This window comes from Thunnus albacares, chromosome 21 (assembly GCF_914725855.1).
Source record: "Thunnus albacares chromosome 21, fThuAlb1.1, whole genome shotgun sequence".
In the NCBI taxonomy this organism is placed as follows: domain Eukaryota; kingdom Metazoa; phylum Chordata; class Actinopteri; order Scombriformes; family Scombridae; genus Thunnus; species Thunnus albacares.
The window spans coordinates 27,939,826-27,957,616 of record NC_058126.1 but is presented as its reverse complement, the minus strand read 5'-3'; the positions used below and the strand labels follow the sequence as shown (position 1 = coordinate 27,957,616).

At 39.5% G+C, this 17,791-nt stretch overlaps 1 protein-coding gene across 4 annotated transcripts in view; it reads right to left on the bottom strand.

Annotated features, from left to right (window-relative positions):
* Positions 1-17,791, bottom strand: part of cubn (cubilin (intrinsic factor-cobalamin receptor)) — a 172,891-nt gene that overhangs the window by 141,088 nt on the left and 14,012 nt on the right. The window contains exons 10-15 of one of the 4 annotated variants that reach the window (XM_044339395.1): positions 13,035-13,130; positions 11,217-11,341; positions 10,260-10,452; positions 9,417-9,535; positions 8,415-8,649; positions 1,026-1,207 (exon numbers count right to left, since the gene is read on the bottom strand). In XM_044339395.1, coding sequence (XP_044195330.1) covers positions 1,026-1,207; positions 8,415-8,649; positions 9,417-9,535; positions 10,260-10,452; positions 11,217-11,341; positions 13,035-13,130 — 950 coding nt within the window. Of the gene's footprint in view, positions 1-1,025; positions 1,208-8,414; positions 8,650-9,416; positions 9,536-10,259; positions 10,453-11,216; positions 11,342-13,034; positions 13,131-17,791 lie in introns of those variants that run through there. The other 3 variants (XM_044339397.1, XM_044339396.1, XM_044339398.1) reach the window with 3 other exon arrangements.

Genomic DNA, 17,791 nt, shown 5'->3' with positions numbered 1-17,791 from the left:
AGAGAATTCAGCTGAACTGAATTTTTAAATCCAAGCATACAGAAATGAGCTAATTTTGTGTAGAAAAAGTAGTTTTTATACACAATGTTTATTGTTGGAAAAATCATCTGTATTAACATCATTTACCAACATAGACAAATATGATTACATGTACAGCATAAAAAAATGATTTAGTGTAATTAACTATGAATACAGTCATTTTGATATTTATTGCCTTTTACTTACCATAAAAAAATGCTAATGTAAATATCACCTTTTTTGTAATATGGTAAAATGTTATTAAAAATGGACAATTAATGAAAAATGATATGATTAATGACCATTCTTACTGCACCCATTTGCAAACCACTCTCCTAGATGACTGCGGTACAGAAGCAGTACAGATATTTCGTCCAACCACACAGAAAACACAGCTGAGTACATCTGTTTTTTTATGTGACTGTACAAAATATAATTGACTATGATGAGTAATACATTATTGAGGGTGTATAATTAAGAATAGGGTAGATTCAGCCTATTATTTGTATTTGACAGGATGTTATACCACTTAATTTTTTATTTATATTCATCAGAGGTGCAAACAAACTAAAATAAATCTGTGATTGTGCTATTCCTTCTCTCAGCATACATGTGATACATCATGTGGTCACTTGAGATGACACTCTTAAAAGTTGTAAGTAGTTGTAAGTAGGAGTAAGCCACTTGATAAATTGCTCACACTCAGTCAAGAACTTGTTTTGCTTTCTGAAGTGTAATCATTAGAAGTTTGATAAATACAGGGTCAGGTAAGCAGTTGTTCGCTTTGAACAATTGAAAACAATTAAAATAGCTTTGTCATAGTTGACACACATGCACCCACAAAAAACATTTAACGGGAAACTTGGGTACCTCTGCTTTAAAAGTATTTCACAAATAAACTCTGCTTTTATTAGACCCACACAATCTAGCTGTAAAACCACTGGGTCTATTCAGTTCTCAGTAATTTCTCTTTTAAATGACTGATTGTATATGACAGCATTTGTCACCTCTAGGAAATCATAGTTGCAGTCTGGGTGATGCTCCAGGCTGAGAGTCCCAAAGGCAAAGGTGATGAGCAAGCTGGGCTCCACTGTCACTCTCCAATAGCAGTCCCGGCTAGGTGGGTAGTTTCCAGGGTAACCAGGTGAGTTAATGTTGCCATAGGGTGCAGTTAGTTCCCCTCCACAGACTAAGATGAGAAAGAGATCTCAGAGGATGAACATCTCAACCATACTTTCTCATACAAAAGCCTTTATAAGCTAGACCACAGGCAGCACATTTAGGTAGAAACCTGACTGAATTACAGGTGTAGTTGTATATTTATACAATTACACATTTGTAAACATTACAATGTTGCTTTTAGGGTTTGGTGGGTAAAGCTGAAGAACTAATAATATTAATAATAATAAAAATAATAGTAATGATATTGTAGTGCCACCACCGCATATAAAGGGCAGATGATGTTATTTGGCACTGGAAACTTTGAAAGGAATGTTAAAGAAGCTAGCTGGCAGGCTAGATATTTGCAAAAAAACTGAGATATTTATTAACAAACTGAAACAGAGGCAAAAAATGAACCCTGGGAAATTCAACAAAAATTAAAGCTGCAAGCAGCGTTGAACGGGCCCTGAGTTTGATGAGTTTGTGTGTAAAACAAATTAATTTCCTATATTTCGTCTATTTTTAGAAAAGTAAACACTTTTAACCCACATGATCTGGTCAAAGTTTGATTGAAATGTGTACTGTCACTGAGCTCTACAGTGTGAGTATTTCACTCGCATTTGCCCCTAAAAATAGATATGTGTGAAGTGGAGAAATAATTTACTCGCACACTGTGCGACTACAAATTACAACCATAACACTATATGAAACGCTAGAGGGATTTAAAGTTGAAACAACGGATACAGAAGGTGGTGACGCTCCTAAGGCTAGTGGAGCGTCACCACCTTCTGTATCGGAAAGAAGCACAACCAGTTAGCCTCCACTTGGCTCTCAGCTAGCCCCGGCTCTCTGTTTGGATCCGACCAGTCCACCGAGCCCTGGTTAGTTATTCAGGTTAAAGTGGGAAAAACCAGCGGGTCTGTCGGCCAGCTGAGTGAAGTGAAACCTGTGGAAGAAACACCGGGACCATCATGGAGAAATAGTCCGTAGAGGAGCTGCTGTGTTCAGCTGCACAGATAGGAAATCCCGCGGCTGACAGGATGTACCACTCTGTTTGGAAAAATATTTTACTCTCCTCACAGCAGTTGGAAATGTTGGGATGGACAGTGGTGCGTTTGGTTATTAGCATAATTCATAATTATCACAGATAATTATGAATTATGAAATCAAGATATTGTTAACCTTAATCAATAATTCAGGCACCAACTGTTGGATCTGTGAGGAACACAGTTGATTATTTGCAGTAATTATCAATTATCAAAGATAATTAACTAATTATAACAATAGAATTATTAATATGAACTAACAAATACGAGACACCACCCGGAAACCGGGACCAATAACCAAACAAGGTAGTCTCATAAATGGTAGTTCACCTAGAATGTTAATATCTGAGATAAACATTCAAGGGTGAACAAAGAAGGGTTGAATTCGAGCTCTGACTCCTTCAATCAGCCACTTTTCGCAATATGTTACACACAATAATGACAAAAGAACTTCTCTTTAAAAGATATAACAGTGTTTATTAAACTTAGCAAAATTAACAAAGTTAACAAATGCTTCATTCAATAAACAACTATTCTAAAATCTAATTCTACCAAACAAGACACAACAGCTATGTACAGGGTTGGACACATGCAGGGGAATGCATGTGTGTGTGTGCGAGACAAGATGGCGACTGGGCCTGATGTGATGACATCGCCGGTCTGCGACGCGGACGTGACTGTGGGAGGAAGTCACGTCATGCGAGACCCGAATGGCAGAAGTATGGCGGTGTCTTGGCTAGACAAAAGCAAGATAATGCTGCCTGGTGGTCAGCGTCTTGCTCTGACACGTGTCTGATGGCGGATAAGGAAAGACAAAGCAAAGCTTTGTCCGATGTTATCTGACCATCAGATGTCAGTGCGTGTATCTGTGCGCGGCCGCGTGTGTGTTAGTCGCATGAGAGGGAGGAGGGAAAGCGATCGTGAAAGGGGGAGAAGTGGTTCTTTTGTCCACAGACAGTGCACGTACGGACGGCAGTCTGTGACGCACGTTGTCTGGTTTCTGATCGACAAAGCAGTTTACTTTCTCACTCACGGTGGCACAAACACAGCAGTAGTCCCGAGAGGGACAAACCCAAAACAGTCTAGTGTGGTGAACGAAACTAACAGGCAGCAAACTTAAAATACTCCTAAGTGTAAGCAGAGAAAAATGGACTCGGCGGTCTGTCAACTCACACAACAAGAACAGTAGCAATAAAGCTAAAAAGCTAAATGCTAAACAACAGCAACTGATGCTGAAAAGAACACACAACTAACACTGCCTCTGCCCAGATGTATGCCTCTTACTTGGTCGCTTCAGAAAGCGAGCAGGATGTGTGTGTAGTTCATCTTAATGTCCAACTTTGTCCTTAGCTCAGATGCAGATGGTGACCGTTCTCGCAGGGTCAGCGAAAAGCACGGCAGCTGGCTCTCAGCGGCGTGGCGGAGAGAACAGCAGAGTTGACTCGGTGAAGACGAGCGGGGCAGAGACATTCCACGTTTTCCTGATGTAACTTTGTTTCTTCCTTTTTGAGGGAATTTGAGGACGCTGGTTGCAGCAGCGGTCTCTCTCTTCGATGAGGGGAAAACATGTGCGTGGAGTACCCCCTTTAGTCAAGTTGACTCACAGAGGAACGGAAGTTACCCCTAGCTCAGTGACATGGGAAAGACGTGTGTTTCAGGGCATGCTCACATTTTAAAGGGGCAGTGATGTCATGGCTGCGTCATCAGGACACTCCGCTGTGCAGGTGCGTCTCCGCCAATGAGGAACTATATGTTGACTGTTCCCTGCTGAGGTGTGAAAATCGCAAAGCATCCTTGGAAATGGAGTTTGCAATGGAGTCCCATTGTCTGTATGCAGCATTTTGGCGCTACTCCTTTGTCTCGGGGGAAACAAAAGAAAAAGCATCTTGTGGTCAGGCCTCACAGGTTACATGTAGGCCTTCTCTGTGTGACCTCGTGGTTTGAGGCCCAACAGCAACCAACATATTAGGTGCATTACTGCCACCCTCCCCTTTGGACTACTAACCAATGATTAAATCCTACACATTAATCCTGTCTGTCTAATAAACTAAAAAAAAAAAAAAAACTGCTGCTCCACCCTCATGGCAGGTCCATTAAAGTTTTAATGCTGAGCTCCGGAACTCCAGTCTTCCTGAGTTCTTCCCTCATATAGGCTACAGTCTTTCTTGATCATTAGTACAATATATGATTACATGTGTAATAGTCTCCTCAGCCAAGTGGGAAAAAATATGTGCATATATCAACATCGGCAACTGGCAAAAATGTCAAAAAGTGATCATGTTAAATAATCATGATCTCAATATTGAACAAAAATAATCGTGATTATGATTTTTGCCATAATCGAGCACCCCTAAAAACAACATAAATTGTGATTTACATACACACACACACACACAGAAAGAATTTAAATATGTATGTGATAAATTGTAAATATGTATGTAATGAATTGTTTTCTTTAAGAAACTGTTACTTGAACATGTTTCAGTGTGCTCCTAAAGCTATGTGTGCTCCTAATTTTTTTTCATTTAGGAGCACATGTACTCCTTGGAAAAAAAAAGTAAGGATTGAACACTGCTGTCAGATGTGTAGAAACACTAAGTAACTGGAGTGTGGCGCAGTCCAAAGGCTTCTGTCACAGGCATGTAGATTTCAGACCTGGGCTGACAGGTCTTACTTTACCCATCCCCCCCTCCCATTCTCTCTCTCTCTCTCTCTCTCTCTCTCTCTCTCAGCTGGAGAGAAGGATTTCAGAGTACTCTTCTTGTGAAATATCCGCATAAATCCCATGACTTTGGCCAAATCTTACATTAAAAATCAAAAATTGTAGGAATTTTCATTGCAAATCCATTGATACAGGTTTGAAAGTGGTCGGACTTATACTTTATACATCAGACACCCCAGTTTGGCACAAAGTCCAATCCCTAGAGATTGCCTCCCCATTGGTTTACATTGTAAGGTGCAATGTGGCACTCCAACTTTCGAGGCTTACAAAATCTAAACCGTTTGTGCTGAACAAAAGTTATTAAAAACTTTGTAATAACTCAGTGTGATAAGTCATGTATTAAAGTTTGAAGCCGATACCATTAACGCCCTGGGAGGACACAGCGTTTATTCAAGGTCCAAAATTGGCACAAAGTCATACTTTCATTGGTGAACTGCGGACTCTCTGTTGGATTTCGGTCAGGGGTGTCAGCATATGAATTGTAGGTCTTGATGAGACGAATAATTGAGTTTTGGTTCGATCTCTCTACGACATTCCTACGGGCCATGGTGGCCATTTTAGATACATAGGTGGCGCTCTCGAGCACATTTTGGCACTTTTGGGGTTAATTTTTACATTTTATCAAATTTTATACCAGACCTGATGTGCATGAGCCCAAAGGGCGAAGACCCTATTGTATTTCGTGTGTTTTTTTTTTCCTTATTATTCTTTATTTATTAAGACGCCACTTCAACCCTAAATTTGACCCCCTAAACATGCTCAAAAACTTACCAAATTTGGCACGCACATCAGGTCTGGTTAAATATTTGATAAAATGTAAAAATGAACCCCCAAAGTGTCAAAATGTGCTCAAGAGCGCCAACTATGTATCTAAAATGGCCACCACGGCCCGTAGGAATGTCGTAGAGAGATCAAACCAAAACTCAATTATTCCTCTCATCAAGACCTACAATTCATATGCTGACACCCCTGACCTAAATCCAACAGGAAGTCCACAGTTCACCCATGAAAGTACGACTTTTCGCCAATTTTGGACCTTGAATAAACGCTATCTCCTCCTAGGGCATTAATGGTATCGGCTTCAAACTTTAATACATGACTTATCACACTGTGCTGAACAAAAGTTATTAAAAACTTTGTAATAACTTGAACAGTTTAGATCTAGTAAGCCCTGAAAGTTATAGTGCGACATCACACCTTACAATGTAAACCAATGGGGAGGCAATCTCTGGGGGGGGATGGGTAAAGTCAGACCTGTCAGCCCAGGTCTGAAAACATCTACATGCCTGTGACAGAAGCCCTTGGACTGCGCCACACTCCAGTTACTTAGTGTTTCTACACATCCGACAGCAGTGTTCAATCCTTACTTTTTTTTTTCAAGGAGTACATATGCTCCTAAATGAAAAAAATTAGGAGCACACATAGCTTTAGGAGCACACGTGCCAAGTGACTCAAAGATTAGAGCAGCTAATGATGCACACCTGTTGCCATTATCACTGATTAAGCAGACCGTCTGACCTACCATCATAAAACATCACAGCAGGACTAAAACCCTTCAACAAAATATAGCATTGTGAAACACAGACTACTCAACTGAAACCCTCCACCCTGACCTGAGACAGTGAACTGCAATTTAATACAAAAAACACTATTAATGTTGGTAGTGATAGTGGTAGTTGGTATAGGTAGGGTAGTAACTAGTAAACCAAGGCCCAGTAAAAAGGGAGAGAAGCAACCTTTTCACACTCATTCATTACTATTAATTCATGATATTTAAGGTAATAATTAACCAAAGATAATGATTGAATGATTAAAGTAAGTAAGTAAAGTTGCCAACACAGACAGCTATGGTCACTGAAAACACACTTTCTTTAAATGTTTCATGTTAAGTGTGCTAGAAAAGAGAAAGATTACGCCATTTGAACTGCTGGACAGTGATTAAATAGTGACTGAGAATATAATATCAGTTGGGGGGGGGGTCAAAGTCAACATAATAATTAAAGCTGCAAGCAGTGATGAACGGGCCCTCACACCTAGTATGTCCGAGGGACCTGCAGCTGTGCTATCACTATTGTAGGTTTTTTGACATGGCTCTGAATTGTCAGGATTATGGGACACTGTGTGAATGAGTAAAATATTATTTCCTGTGTGCAGTACATGGCGCGGTAGATGACATATCAGAAATTGTGTATACATTTGATGATCTATGTGTCATTTCCTGTTGCCCGTAGACAGTGCTATATAAGTGAAATATTAATGTAGCAATATATTTATCAGAGGGTACCTGACATGGATATACATTTTCATTTACTGCATTGTATTGCATTACATTGCATGTAAGTGATAACTATCACTTCCTGTGTCTACTATGTGGCGCTAGAGAACACCCACTAATTATACAACATTTTGCTGTATATCATGTGTAGACCACACCATGTAATTTTCATGTAAATTGGATGATGTTTGTCACATAAGTCTGATTTCCTGTTGTCAGTAGGTGGCACTATGGCTATGACTAAATACTGAAATGTAGACTCTTATGAGAAATTTGGGGCAGATTGGACAATGTAAAGCTGAGTTACAACAACTTCTTTAATGCCCAAAACCTCATTTGGTTTGGGGCAGGGTGTTCCATGAATGCTAAAAAGCTTCGCAATTTAGCATCACAAAAGGTGTTAAGATGTAACCTACCAAATTTGAAGTCCCTTGGGTAAAATCTCTAGGAGGAGTTGTTAAAATACAACACCTGTCAATGGCTTCACTTTGCATTTTTTTGTAAAGTAGATTCAAAATGGCTGACTTCCTGTTGGACTTGGGTATGGCTCCAAAAAGCTTTTTTTTGGTACATCTCCAGACCCCTCTCCAGGCCCTGGCACTTTCGTGCTCGGGCCCTAACTATAATAAAATAATCCCTTCAAAAGACAATAGGTTCCTCGCACTTTCAGTGCCAGGGACCACTGGGCCCCTGGAACTTTCGTGCTTGGGCCCTAATAATAATAACAATAATAATAATAATCTTTAGAAAAACAATAGGTTCCTCACACTTTCAGTTCCACAGGACCATTGGGCCTTTGGCACTTTCATGCTCGGGCCCTAATAATAATAATCCCTTCAAAAACAATAGGTTACTGACACTTTCAGTGCCAGGGATTGTTGGGCACCATGCTACAAGATTGAGGTTGTCACACCCTCTACTGCGTCTTTCCTCCTCCTGTCATGCATCAGCGAGTCACCGAGATACCAAACCAATGCAGTTGAAGAAATAACCCTAATGCACTGAAGAGAAATAGCGGTTCACTGGTGCACCACTGTGCTTCTCAGCCTGCATCAGTGCAAAAATAGGGCCCTTAGTGTCATGTCAAAATTTTTAAAAACATTTTATGACCTTAAATAAAATGTGAGTGTTTTTAAGTCTTTTTAAAGATCTCTCATTATTAACCAAACCAAAATAGATGAAACACTCATACCTGGATCCTGAGACTGCCAAGCAACTGTGAAGCCACCACTGCTGATGGAGTGGTCAGAGCGAAACCAGAAATACAGGGCATTGTGGGAGCTGTAGAGTTCCTGTGGGTTATTTTGGCCACAGTATTTTCCAATCATGTAGGCAGAGGCACTGTCCCCATCATGAATCTGAAGGAAGTCAAAGTTGCAGTTGGTACTGCCCTCCAGGTCAAAGAAAGGGAAGGTAATGCGCAGGATCTAAAGAAGGGAAAACACAGGATTTGAAGGACTTCTGTCATTCTGGTCCATTTGAAATATATTCATATCCACTAGCACTAACAATTCCCATCTCTCTCTGTCGCTCTCGCTCATTAGTTTGGTATTAGGACACAAACGTGTACTTTCTATGGTTCAGTTGGCCTCAGCACTCTCAGCAACCCTTTTTCCATCTGCTACAAGCAGCACTTTTCAGCAAACAACTGATTAAATGACAGTGCACTACCTACCTAGCACACAAGGTTTTGTGATCCAGCAACCTAAGAGACAGATCATTTTCTAAGAAGTTGGTAAATTCTAAACTTGAGCTCAAATGCCAGTATCATCTGCTGACCAGAAATAAGACTCCAAAAGTGATTGAGCTACAACAGTGAGCATTCACTGGTTTGACACAATGTTTGACACAATGATGATTGACCATCATATGTAATATGAAATAAAATGTTGTGCTTCCAATGCAGTGTTTCTGGAAAAAGTAATTTGATCCCACCAATGCTTATAACATCATGATCCATGCATAAAAACATTCCTTAAATGTGAAACCTACTCAGAAACACTGAGGGAGGTTTAGAGAACCTACACAGAAGGGTTTTTTGTTAGCTGAAAAGCTCAAATGAACCGCCTGTACATCACCTGTCCAGAATGGAATGACTGAGACAGATATAACATGACAGAAATTACACAAATGACAGAAGGAACAAAGGACAAAGGAAATCTCTTTCACCTAAATAAGAGAGACTAAATCATACCTTGTTTGGGTCAATACGGATCACCCAAGCACAGCTGACCTGGTGATCATATTCATCATGACCTGGGGTGTTGGGATAACTGAAGGAACCTGCAGGGCCAGTCAGGTAACCTCCACACTCTGGAAAACATGTACACACTTACAGTGACCTAAACTGGTAACAACTTGTTTGTGAACACCATAAAGTCTTAATCACAGGTCTTTAGGAGACTGAATCAGAAATCCTGCACATTGTTGCTCCCTACTTTTACTAGCTTTATTTAGTTGCGTTATCTCCCAGTAGACATATGTTTTCCTTACATCAAGAGTACTCTCTTTACTTAGTCACAGCATATTAGGATTAAAGCTAAACTAACCTCAACTAGTAGTATAACCAAGTACTAGGTTTAGCAATTTTCACATTTTTTTCCACATTCAGTGCAACATAATTCTGAAATTCTCAGTGGTTTATAAACCCAAAATTGACCCAGAGGAAAAAAAAAAAAAAAAAATCAAGAATACAAATAACAACAATATGAGCATAATATTTAGAATAATAGATTACAGTACATAGTCTTTATATGATTATGATTGTATGAGTAAAGATAAAATATTTAACAATACATCAATCAATCAATTTTTATTTATATAGTGCCAAATCACAACAAAAGTCATCTCAGGGCACTTTTCACATAGAGCAGGTCTAGGCTGTACTCTTTATCAAGCCCATCCCTCAACTTCTTCCTCCCTGTGTCCTTCTACTCTCTTCATCTTTTTTCTTGTCGTTTCTCCACCTCTTCTCAGCCCATCCCTCTTTACACCTGCCCCTCACCTCCCCCTGCATATCTTCTTGTCCTGCCAATACCTTGCTGTGAAGTCTGGCAGAGTGGGCCAGTCCACTGTGCAGTGCAAGTACATGTGAATCCATTAATGCCATCAGTGCAGGTTCCTCCATTCTGACAGGGGTTGCTCAAGCATTCATTGATATTCTGGTCACAGTTCACTCCTTGCCAGCCAGAGTTGCAATTACAGTTGTAGCCAGGAGCTGTGGTGGTTGCCTGTAATAGCAGTAGTGCACTAATCATTTCATCTGCATTTCAGTTATGCATTTGTTGTTTTCTTTTCTTGAGAATATCATTAACACAGATACAAGGCAGGATTTATGAAGCATTCAAAGACTGAGTCAGACTACAGCCACAGTAATGGGCAGATGCAATATGACAGATGTTAAAAACTATTTAATGCTTGTCAAGTCTACTGACAACATACTGTAAACAATAATTACAGGTGAATGTCAGTATCAGTGCTGTGTGACTGATGTGTCATTGACATTTAAATGATAAGGCTAGAGTTATTTCTACATCTCTAAAAACAACTCGCAACTATTTAGTTTCATTTTTAAATAAAGGTTCAGTAATTTCCTAAAACAGCTGGGGACTGTAGTTTTAGCAAATGTTACTCAAGCAGGTAGGAATAGTGCAATTAGTCAAAATAAACTACAGTGTGTGTTTGATGTGATTCATCATATCTTTTACAGTTTTTGGTTTTTGGACAACCAAGGTCTACGACATAGAGGAAAAAGATACAGTATATCAGGTTTTAGACACATACACAATACTTGTTAGTAGATCAATTCATTATTTTTTTTATTTTTTCATGGAATTTGTTGACTATAAGAAAATATAGAATATTACCAGTGATGTCCTTTGAAATTATCATTGTAGATAAAGTTAGAGGCAACATTAAGTTATCTTTGTCGTTATTGCCAATCAGCATCCCAACATTTCTGAGGCGGCTTACATACACAGTCTCACACACTTACCACACACTGTCCATTGACACAGGGGTTGTTGGTCTGACAGATGTTGCTGGTCTGGGTGCAGCCAGTCGCGCCATGTCCATTGCCTATGTAGCCTGGAGGGCAGGTACATACAGGGAGGCTGGAGCCTGGTGGGTGTGGTTTTAGTAAGAAAAAGAACACATGGTCATGTCCCACATTACACATCTCATCTGTAAAATGCACTTGTGTGAAATATACTCTATATTACATGTAGATAAAAAATAGTAGAGACTTATCTGTACACAAAAGAACAAGTGTTTGTTATTTTGGACATTGTAAGAAGTAGAGCTATATTGGGTTAAGAGGGGTCTGAATTTGTTTTATTTAAAAAAAAAAACCAAGACCCTCCCCAGCATTAATAATGTTTAATATATTTATTATATTATTTATAATAATATAAAAGTAAAAGAGGCAGCTCTGCACCAATTACATGATACCTGTATTGTATAGCCAGCCATGTTGGAGAAGTTAATTACAGTTTATCAGAGGTCAGTGTTCACTGATGTGTGGAAGAGAGAGAGAGCTGTGTGTAGCATATGCAACACACACTACAGTAGAGCACTATGACAATCTGACAATCAGGGTGACGTGCCATGTACAGTAATAGCAAGACAAAGTAGGCCTACACCACACAACTGAGAGCCAAAGTCACATTGTAACTTCCAGATTCTGTTCCAGAAGTAAGAAAACTGTGTAAATCAGCATCATGTAAAATCAAATTGACATTTGTAACTCTGCTAATAAGTAAAAACCAGAACCTTTCTCAACAGTGTGTTGTGTGGCTCACTTCATATGTTTAGATAAGGACAGGAGTTTTCTGGAAAACCATCAAATATCATAGTTTATTTAATACTTATTTTTAGCAGCCTTTAATGAATACAATTTCCCACAAGTCCTATATATTTGTAGGCTCAACGTGACTCAACAGAGGAGACGAGTCCATGAGCGAGTGGAGGGGTCGCAACAGTTCAGACATGTCTGTAATGTCTGTAAGCAGGACAGAGAGGACACTGTACAAGTCTTTACACAGTACAGATTACAATTAGAAACATAAACAATGAGTTTAGAGAAAAACGCCCATGAATTTTATGGATATGGATGGAACCAAGTTACAATGACAAGTACCCATGCTGCTGCACTCGCAGTTCTTTTCATGGGGGCTGTAGTTTTTTTGTGCCCACAACATGATCATTGTTTAACTTTGTGAAAATAAAGTTTTAAAATTCTGATACCAACTGCTGTAGCGGTCAGAAGATATGGAAAAAAAAACCCAGGAACACACTTCATTTTTTCAGAAAGACTGATGAAAGAAACACTAAAAAAGAGATTGTGTTGAGTTAAGCTGTGGAACCAAGGACGTGAAGTCATGACTTCAGCTTTCTATTATCTATCCTATTAATTGACCAAAACAAACAAACAAAAAACCTGTAACCTGTAACCACATGTAGACTCAGAGCAAGCTGCTTCTGGACAATAGGGCTGGAAAACAATCAAGGAGAATGAAAGAAAATTATGATGTCATTTTAGATTTCTTAATGTTGAACATGCAGTTGACAACACTGCATGCGCACAGGGGTGCTTGAAAATATGACGATAAGCAAAAGCAACCTGTGATGCAGACTTTGAATTATATCATAGGCTAACTGTATACAACACATTTTACCTTACTGTAGTTCTGTTTTCTGTTATGATGCAGAATAAAGTGAAGATGGGAGCTGCTGTATGTAAGTGTAAAATGGCTCTGTTGAGAGAACACACAGTCAGAAGCAGTAATGCAATCATGCATATGTTTGTTTTTACCTGGGCTGGAGGAGCAAGTAGCTAATGGGTAACAGCCTCCGTTGTTGGAAGTGCAGATATTGGTCTGGGTGCATCTTCTCCCATCTCCCTCATAACCTGCAGAAATACAAGAGCCGTCTGTCAGGCAGATGATGGCAGTTAGTTTTTATTTCTAGTTAAACTCAGATTGTGGCTTGCTGTGGTGGTTATGTGTATATATATATACACACACACACACACACATACTGTGCAAATTTAGGCACTTTAGATTTTTAGATTCTTATCCATTATGCAGTACCATCCAGGAAGTGTCTGATCAGTCCCAAATGTACTCTGCAGCATGACAATGACCCCAAACCTACAGCCAGAGTCATAAAGACCTATCTTTAGCAACAAGAAGAACAAGGAGCCCTGCAACAGACGGTAAGGCCCCACAGAGCCTGATCTCAACATCATGGAGTCAGTCTAGGATTACATGAAGATATTGTGGTCCTTTTTTTAATATTACTACTGTTAACTGCTACTGCTGATGAAAACATAAAATATTCTGTTGCCGCTGCTGCTTAAAAGCTTTCCACTGACAAACTAACAGGAGGCTTTTACTGTGGCAAAGTTGTAGAAAATGAAATGTGTTTATCACAGAGCTAGTGGAGCTTCTTTAGTAGGGCTACTCTTCAATTTTAATTTGTGAATTAATGATAAAAGATTCATCTGGAATTACAAATAAAGACTTTTTAAACCCCACCCTGCACCCCTGCACAACCCGGGGTGGCTGTGGCTCAGGAGGTAATCGGGAGATCGGGAAATCGGCGGATACGGGCTCCTCCAGTCCGCATGTCGAAGTGTCCTTGGGCAAGCCACTGAATCCCAAGTTGCTCCTGATGGCTGCACTAGCACCCTGCGCAGTAGCTTGCCGCCATCGGTGTGTGAGTGTGTGTGCGGTGGATGGCACTAGGCTATATAAGCACATTTAACCCTACAGAGGTGCGCCGCAACACCTGATAATGGTGTCGCAGCCGCTAATTATATGCCTGTATGATACCTGTACCTGATACCTGGAATTACAGCATTTTAACATTTTTACCCATGTGTTTTCATGTATGAAAACAGCCCAAATTAACACTGTAAGCGAACTACTTGATAATTAAAGCTGTAAGCAGCGATAAACGGACTCTCGCGCCTCCACGCCTGTCGGGCACGGCGCAATCGAAGGGCCTCTGTCATGGGCATGTAGATGTCTTCAGACCCGGGCGCTATTCAGCCAGGTTGCATCAATGATGGAATATTGTCATATAGACGTGTTCAGGCCAGGAGATTTATCAAACATGTAAAGTTTGGTGCAGACTGGAGCATTTACAAGAAAGTTATAGCAACTTCCTCTGTCATGGCAAAATATCAAATCTCAACGGTGTGAGGATGAGAATTTTCTGCAGGGTGAGACATGTCTGCCTTGCTCACACCTGTGTCATCAAAATGATGCAAGTTTTGGGCCCATTCACTTGAATTTCAATTAGTAAATTGAAAACTCTTGACGAGTTTGTGTGTAAAACAAATTAATTTCCTAATTTTCATCAAGTCTATTTTTAGAAAAGTAAAGACTTTTAAACCACATGAGGTGGTCAAAGTTTGATTGAAATGTGTACTGTCAGGAGGAAAACCAACATGAAACTGTATCATTGTCCCCCACCTGGTGAAATTGGAGGGGTTGGGGGCAATTTTAAATGCCAATAAAACAATTTGCTTTTAAAAACAAAAACCCCTGAGTGGTGTAAAGGCTGCTTCTTTAAAGACATTTAGCATATACATATTGTTTCTAAACAAAGAAGAGCTCATTTTAGCTGTGGAGTGGTTCACATGTGTGATTTTACCAACAAAGTGAAATTCAAATTTATAGTATTGTTCTATTGTGACAACAGATTTATGTTTTCATCAAAAACAGACAAGATATCACATGATTTATACGTGTTCCCTATGTATTTCCTAGTATATAGAAATATATAAAGTACCACAAAGCTTATAATGTGATACAGGTACAGATCAGTGCTGAATACTAGAAAGATTGAATACTAAAAACATTCACAGATCTAAAAGTGTAGGTTCACATAAGAAAGTATTAATGCATGTATCAAATACATGACTTACACACTCTTAACTATGTGCACGACATACAAAATATAGTCTACAAAGCTGACATGTTAACAGTGGGGGTGCAACAGATCACAAAACTCACGGTTCGGGTCATATCACGGATTTGAGTCAAACAAATAAAACTTTGTTTTCCATTTATTCTCTAACACACATACAGCAAGAAACAGCAAGGAACTTTTGCCCATGGTCTTAAATGAAAACAACATTTAAGACGTCCAATGTTTAAATAAAATAAAATAAAATTTATAAAATATTCAATGTTCAATTATTGCAATATGAGGCATGATGCCTTCCTCTTTTAAACACGCTAGTGTATGAAACAGCCTGTGTCCACATCATCAAAACTTGATGATACTTTAAAAACATGAATACACGTCTTGTCCTGCAGCTTGTTGAATGAGCCACCAAACAAACATTCACCGCTAACGTCAGTTAGCAGCTAGATGCTAATTAGCTGCACAGCTGCAGCACATCAAACAGCGTGTAAACATACCTACAGATGTCACTTCAGACCCGTTAGATGCTGGTTTGATCGTTACCCTTCAAAATCCCTGTTAGCGACACGCTGTCTGCCCATGACTTGTACTTACAGCAGTTTATTTACTTTGTCTTAAATGAGACATTAAATTTTGCAATTAATCCGCAGTTCATATACCTGCCGAACTGTGGGGGGCGATCCGTACGAATCACGGATCAACCACAATCAGTTACACCACTAGTTAACACTTGTTATTCTAGTTACTTTAAGCTTATTACTCAATATACGGCTCAGTTTAAAAACAAACTAAAGAAACTGTCAGAAGCAAGAAGCTAGACCTCCTGCACACTAATCATACAACATCAACAGATGACTGAACAAGTACTCAATTAAAAACTGGATCATTCCAAGTTACATCTCACTGTAACTTCAACAAGTAAACTACTCACAACACATTATATGTATATCTCTGCTGCATTCTTGTTAAGGAGATAAATTCACACAACAGCCACACAGAGAGACATTTAACCATCAGAGATGAAATTAGCGACCAAAGAGACAGAGAGAGAGAAGCTGTATCTGACTCACGTTATCTGATGTCTTCTTCTTTCTATCATGGAGGTGAAGTATTCATGTCATAACGTCCATTTGTAGCTGTTGGTCATCTTGTTTGTTAGTTAACAAAATTTTATGGCCGCTGTTTAACCAGTCTGATATCATTAGCAACAATGACAAACAAGCTAACTCTCCTGGTTGTTTCTCCGGTTGCTTCTCCAGCCGCTCCCTGGCGGTGTCCTGCTGCGCTGCACAGTCCAGATAATTTCTCCCATTAGCTTAACAACAGTCCTTAACAGTCCTTCAATGGATGTATGAAGAGTCCCTCAGCCTGCTATTCACAAGTCAGCTGTTGCATTGGCTAACGCAAGGAGCTATCTACTGCTGCTACTCTGCCTTACAGTGGAGAGAATTGAAGATGAATTCTGGAAACTATCATTGGACCAACTCGATGTCAATATTGCATTCTGGTTGTTGATTGGTTAGGGAGGCCGTCCTCCCTTGGAGCATCATTTTACGTGTCTTTTCCAAAGAGGAGAGAAAAAATATGTTGTAAATAATACTGAGATTTTGTAATGGTTTATTTCAACCAAATATTCTTTTTTATATTTTGATCTCCCTCTTGCCTCTCAAAAAATAGAGGAGGATCAACCTCCTCTGCCTCTATGGACCAGCCTCCACTGTGTGTGGCACACACCCCTCCGCCCCTTTCTTCCCTCCTCTCTCTCTCCCCTCTCAGTTGGAGAGGAGAATGTTAAAGTACTCTTCTTGTGAAATCTCCTCATAAATCCCGTTACTTTGGCCAAATCAAATTTTTAACGCCATCTCCTCCAAAGGTGTTAATGGTATCGGCTTCAAACTTTAATACATTACTTATGACACTGTGCTGAAAAGAAGTTGTTAAAAAGTTGGATAAGCCCTGAAAGTTGCAGTGCCACATCACCCTTACAATGTAAAGCAATGGGGAGGCAATCTATGGGCACGGACTTTGTGTGAAACAAAGGCTTCTGATGTCTAAATTATAAGTCTGACCACTTTCAAACCTGTACCAATGGATTCGCAACAAAATTCCCTACAAAAATATGATTTTTAATGTAAGATTTGGTCATGGGATTTATGAGGATATTTCACAAAAAGCGTACTCTAAAATCCTGCTCTCCAACTGCTCCTGGTAATTTCACTCCCTCAGTGCTGTGAAACATTCCGCAGTACACACTCATAAAATCACAGGAGGAGCAAGAAAAGACTTTAAAACTCACACTCTGATATCTCAAAAACAGTAAAAGATAGAAAACACATGTAAAAATCAAGATTTGTAGGTCAAAGTTTCGTGATTCATTTAAAGTTCAAATGAAGTTTGTATCTAAAATTATGTGGAAACAGTAAATCTTAAAAAAGGTGTGGGTCCGCTCACACTCTCCATTCAAATATATGAGTATTTTTCAGTGTCCAGCTGCACTTACTTATTGTCTCTACACACCTGACAGTACACATTTCAATCAAACTTTCAAAACAAAAGCACACCACACTTGTAAGAAATGTCCCTCATTTTTAAAAAGCAAAATGAACTGATCCCGACGGGCCAGAGTGCGAGGTC